A 6,310-nucleotide genomic window follows, 5' to 3' on the forward strand; every position below is an offset into this window, starting at 1 on the left:
ATGTCCACTAGCTTTCACCCCTATGTCACAAGTGTAATGTTCCACTTGACCTGAATTTTTAAATATTTGGGCACTTTTGATACAAAGTAGCTTATTAATTATATATATATATATACAAATCAAGAAAGTCAGCAAATGTAACCTGTTCCTTTTTTCTTGTTCCTGCTTTGACTTTAGATTTTTCTCTAGCTTGTTTCTAGGGAAGACCTGTTATATAGATATAATATTTATTTATTCTTGGGCTGCAACTTCAAGTATAACCAGTGTGAAGGCAGAGCAAAATAACCACATTAAATAAATATATCTGAAAATATTGACACCTAGAGTATCTTATGTTCCCTCCAGTAAGCAATATTTAATTTACATGTATTAGGTTATGAAGTGTGTCTGATGCAGAAAATGTTACTACTAAACGAAGAAAATGATTGCTTAACTCTCCAAGCATCCCCATTAATAATCATTTTCAAGGCTTCTGTAGGCCAAACAACATGTTGTTACTTATCTCTGAAAACAGCATGTCATGTCTGTATTGGGAAAGAGTTTATACATCATATGATGGTGTCTATTGGGGCCACTGTACTAAATAATAATAATAATGTTCAAGAGTCTAGAACATTTCTACATCTTACAACATAGCCTTCCCAAATGAAAGTAAATCCACTAAGACCATAATATTACAACATTTTATTATATTTAAGAAGCTTTCTTCTTTAATGCTGAAAGGTTAACTAGGAAATTTGCAGGCTCTGTATTTGCACAAGGAGATACCTTTTGAGAATGTGCTCTCACAATTAAAGTCTACAAAAGGTTTCAATGACTGACTTGAAGAATGAGGCTAGAAATCAATATTGTCATCCTGAGAGGATTACATTACATATTAACTTAGAGTAGGAGATAGCACCAACCAGCTTTACTTCCCATGTGGTTTATTTAGGTCTGAACTTTGGGCTCAGACAAAAAAAAAAAGCCTCCATGAAGCTGACCCTCTGTTATAGCATGGTCTTAAATCATAATGTGAAAATAATGCAGCATACTTTTTATTTCACTCAACCAGAACAAGTCTGAATGTCAGGAGAGTCACAGAAAAGCAAGAAGTCCTTATCTGTTGTTCGGGGACAGTGACTTAAAGAAGGACTCCAGGAATGTAAAAAGTTAACCCTTGCAGTGCGCCTCTCCCCACACTGTAAGTGTTAACTACTCATTTTGGTCTAGGGAACAGAATACAGAAGATATACTCACCTGATATTCAGTCCTGTGGCGTGAGTTCACCTCTCTCCTCTTCTGCTGCAGCTGTCCCTTGGCGTCAACACGACTAATGCAAGTGAATGGACCAGCATTAGATTTGATGACATCTTAGGGGCTTAAAGGCTGTGGGGAACGGTCTAGCAGCTGGCATCAGGTAAGTATTTTTTGTTTAAGCTCTAGACCAAAATCAGCAGTCAACCCTTGCAGCATAGGGATAGCCACACTGCAAAGGTTAACTTTTTACATTCCTGGAGTTTTTCTCTAAAGTCTCCGGAAATTCAAGGCCATAAAGCCATTATAATACCCATGCACTAGCATTTTCAGAATGGTAAGTCAGCAATAGTAACCAAAATGTTTCTTTCAGGAAATGTTTTCTTTACAACTAAAAGATGTGTAACATTTTTGATATTTTTGCAGACTTTTCTAATTAAAACTTCAGGAAATGATTGTTACATTTGTATTTCAGAAACTTAGGTTAGCAAGACTTGTATCTACAAACAACATGTGTGTTGCAGTTACCCACCGAATTACCTTCATTTAATAACATTGTAATTAGTGTTGCTGAAGGGAGCACAAAAAAACACAAAAACTAGAAGCAGGCTTTATTATCTCATTTGTGAGTTTAGACTAGTACTAAGCACCTTTGACCATCTGTAGGGGCCCTTTAAAGTACAAGATAGTAACTGGCTTTATTATCTGGATTGAGAGACTAGACTAGCAGTATGCACCTTGGCCACCGTGGCAAGTGAAAACAGCCTATCATGGGTGTACATGTCCTCAATGGAGACGTCTGCTAGCCAGAAGCAGCCCAGTAACAGAGTGGCTGTGTCTCCTAGCTGTAGTGTGGGCGTTAATGGTATTCTGCTCAGGTATCCATGCAGATCGCTGCTCACTTAGAAAATGAAAGCACTACTTTTTTTGCTGCAAGTGCTCTGACGTAAAGCCCAATCATAGGGATCACCACAATAAACGCTGGCAGCATCTCTGGAGTGTGCTAAACCTGCTAAAGCTTCAGGCTAAGGGCTGTTTCATGCTATGATGTATATTGTGCATCCTAATAAGAAGCGTCTGCTAAAAGGGCAAAGGAAAAGTAATTGCTTTGAAATAAACTCTCCTAGGAAAAGAGGGCCTGTGTGTGTGTCATTATATGCCCTTAGGCTATACAAAAACACACAGCAGTTGTCTACCTCAATCAATTTGTAGCATCAGTCCTAATTAAAGTGCATCTCTATAGCCAAAACCTTATTTTCTAATTCTGGCTTGAGTAGGGAAAAGTTGGCGCTCCATCTGGTTTTGTGTTGCCTGTGCCTAATAAATATATATATATATATATAATTTGTAAAGGGAAATTTGCCGTTTCTGTTTGGCTTGTTGACCACTGTCTTTTTTTTGTTGTCACCAAACTATAGAGGTGAATATCTTAATGGGGGTACCTGTTCTGGTGACAGCTGTCCAAGAAGGAGTTTTCTTGATTTTAAAGAGGAACTCCAGTGATTAAAAAAATTAACTCTTACAGTGGGGCTACCCCTGCACTGCAAGGGTTAACTGCTTGTTTTGGTCTAGGGGCCATAATAAAGAAGATATACTCACCTGATCCTTGGTCCTGTGGTGGTAGCATTCACCTCTCTCATCTTCCACTGCGGCTGGTATGTGTGAATGGACCTGCATTAGACGTGATGACATCAGTGGGGCTTAGACTGCCAGAGTCCAGAGGAGAAGGCGCTACGAGGACTGACTGGTCTAGCAGCCAGACGGACCAAGGATCAGGTGAGTATATCTTCTTTATTTGTACCCCTAGACCAAAATGAGTAGCTAACCCTTGCAGTGAGGGGGTAGCCCCAATGCAAGGGTTAATTTTTTAGATTCCTGGAGTCCCTCTTTAAAGAGAAAACTGTCTAATGGGACCAAACTAGAAATAAAAACATTGCAGTGGTTCTAACCATTCAATTTTCAAGATGAAAAACGTTTTGGCTAGAGATTCACATTAACCATATAATCCTCAATGCAGCAATCACAATACAGAAATCCATGCAGGTTCTATTGAATAAAAACCCCAAAGAGCAATAGCTACATTTCAACGACTTTTATTTCGTTGGGTACAAAAGTTTTCAGCATTCGTGGCAAAATATTTTATCACATTAACGAATATACACACACACACATAGTCACACAAAGTATTTCCATCTCATTCAGTCCTAAAAACGCAACACTGTTTTGGCAGTACAGCAGCTGAAATAAAGTGCGATATTGAAGCGACCATTGGACGTATTCACTTCACATGAGTTGTGTAGGAGACATCCACATTGTTCCAAAAGACTCAGTTGGACCATTCCCACATGTAAAGTGCTAATGTTTTAAAGTCTCTTCTCAACAAGTACACAACATAAACCTAGAAGTCCATAGCAGGCACTATTAATTCACTAGATTGTCATTTGTGTAGTGCTATCAGTAAAAATGTCTCTTCTTAAACATCACTGGGCGATCTAGATCGAAAGGACACTTTGGATTGAAAGCAGCCACAGAAAAGGACCCACATGGATCTTTGTATTTCGTGGTTTCTATAGGCGTAGATGATAGGGTTGATCATGGAGTTGTAAGTGGCAGGTAAAAGTGTGGCGTACGTATACACCGAGGGATAGTCTTGGTCTCCTACCACACAGTAAATAGCAAAAGGCAACCAACTGGCCCCAAATGTCCCAAGAATAATGGCCAGGGTAGAGACTCCCTTTTTAGTGGCTACATAGTGGGATGCTGCCAAGAAATGTTGCTGTAGTGCTATCTGGTGAGCATGCCTGCAAACTATTTTGCAGATTTTGATGTAAAGATGCAGCATCAAAATAAATATGACAAAGAAGGAGGTGGATAACAGAGTCACATTACTTTTGGTCAGAGGTCTGACAATGCTGCAAGAGGAGATGTCATCTAGGCAGTTCCAGCCCAGCACTGGAAGGAGTCCTAAACATATTGACACCCCCCAGGTGACCACAAGCATGAGATGTATCCAGAGGATTGTCTTCTCTGAAGAGTAAGTCAGTGCATTGTAGAGTGACAGGTACCGGTCAACCGTGATGGCCAGCAAACTGCTGACAGAGGCAGTGAAAGAGGCCACCAGGAACCCCACGGTGATAAGGCTAATAGTCTCTGACTGGATCACATACTGGAACACAAAATTGAGGATCAAACCAAAGCCAGCCAGGAGATCTGCAGTAGCTAGGCTTCCGATGAGCACGAACATGGGGGTTCTCAGCGTTGGGGTGTAAAAGATAATAGCCACCACTATAGCATTCTCACAGGCGATGATGGTCCCAGAGATGCACAACATAATATCCCAAGGGTTGATGGTAAAAATAGAGAAGAAAGCAGACAACTCCAGAGAAGCATTGACATCGCTAGTCTGGATCCAGGGAAGAGAGAAGCTGGTATCGTTTTCATTAAGGCTTTCATTCATCTCTCCAGTGGATGGGTGCCTGGAAAAGAAGGAGAACAGATTAGAAGGATTCACCTACAACCTACAAGGATTCACCTGCACAGCGTGTGCACAGTAAGCCGATCTGCCGGCTACCTCTGTCCATGGTGCTGAAACTACGCGCTGTGCAGATGACAGCTCAAAGGTCATCTTAAATCACAACTATTCTCTTTATAGATTATAAATACATGAACGCTACAATTGTCATTGCATGCCACCCCCAACAGTCATGCTACAATGATACATCAGCAATACAATATATGGGAGTCTATTTTGCAAGCATGCCCCAACATTGAGGGATCGCTGTCTAGAAGAGGGCATAGTCGTTACCTTTAGCAAGGCTCAGCAGAACATCTTAGATGTACCGTAGTGATGATGGCTGGAGCACATGAATGAGATCAGGCTTGTCGGTGAGCATGCAGCACTTGGCTCCGTCCGCTGACCTGCCGGTAGAAGGACTGGCGATGGTGACAGGTGTGCAGAGGATGATGTAGGATGCTCAATGCTGTACAGGCTGACTGAATGCTGGAGAAAGGGGTGGGCTTGATATAAGAGGAGGAGACAGCAGAGATGTTGGGGCTGGCTTCCAGGGCTGGAGAAAACGTGTTTCTGCTGCTCACATGGGCATCATAACCTGGAGATGTTCCTGGCGTAACGCTGCATGGGACCAGAGGATGACAAACCTTTGACGTCCATAGAAAGCAAGCTGGCAAGGAGCTGAGACCAACTGATGCAGCAGGCAAACCTTCACTGGCGTCTTCCACCGAGAATACATAATAATATCAACTGACACACAATAGACTTTCACTATAATGATATACTGTAAGTTATATCAATAGATCGCATTTGCCTTTCCAGATTAGGTTTCTTAAGAATGCTGAAGCATCTGTATAATTTGCTGTGACTGTTATGTGCAGGTCTGGTGGTCCACACAGTGCTAGCAGCAAACAAGGCAAGGGGAAATTCTAATAATAATATTAATGATAAATAATACATGGACACTTCTTCAGGAAAGAAAAAATATGCATTTATTATTTTTTTGCATAGGAGCCAGTAAAGCTTTACAACCACAATCAGTGGATCACAGATGCAATGCTCTGGCCCCTGCAGACTACTTCTACCGTCCAGGTACCCACATTCGGTGATGAAATATTAGCCATAGCAGCCCATGTGGCTGCTTTGGGCTCTGGGGTAGGAGGGGGTCCTATTAGGGGGGCTAGATAGGAAGACTAAACAGTGAGGTTTCTAGTATAGAAGGGCTAAAGTCAGACCTCAGGATCGTCTAGTCCAGGGGTGGGCAGCTCTGGCCCTCCAGCTGTGCTTTAACTACCAATTCCAATATGCTTCTGACACTGGGATTCATGCCTGTAACTGTCAGTCTTGCAATGCCTTATGGGAGTTGTAGTTCCACAACAGCTGGAGGGCCAGAGTTGCCCACCCAGGTCTAGTCATAGATCTCCCTCCATGCAGTAAGAAGTATTTGGTTATCTGTCTTAGCAGTGTAGATTTATTGTCTCCTGACCTTCTTGTACAGACTGAAATTAACCATTTATGCCTAATGCCGTCATATATCCCATATGTTATAGAAGGGCTGAGGAT

General features: G+C 41.6%; 1 protein-coding gene across 1 annotated transcript; it reads right to left on the minus strand.

The window, feature by feature from the left end:
• Window positions 1-3,354: 3,354 nt before the first annotated feature.
• Window positions 3,355-5,152, minus strand: LOC108797681 (G-protein coupled receptor 6-like). The gene is made up of 2 exons (XM_018569326.1): window positions 5,042-5,152; window positions 3,355-4,712 (listed from the first exon to the last, which is right to left on the minus strand). The coding sequence occupies exon 2, from the start codon at window positions 4,691-4,693 to the stop codon at window positions 3,710-3,712; it is 984 nt and encodes a 327-aa protein (XP_018424828.1). The 5' UTR covers window positions 4,694-4,712; window positions 5,042-5,152; the 3' UTR covers window positions 3,355-3,709.
• Window positions 5,153-6,310: the final 1,158 nt, after the last annotated feature.

Source organism: Nanorana parkeri, unplaced genomic scaffold (assembly GCF_000935625.1).
Source record: "Nanorana parkeri isolate BGI_ZX_2015 unplaced genomic scaffold, ASM93562v1 scaffold1321, whole genome shotgun sequence".
Lineage (NCBI taxonomy): Eukaryota > Metazoa > Chordata > Amphibia > Anura > Dicroglossidae > Nanorana > Nanorana parkeri.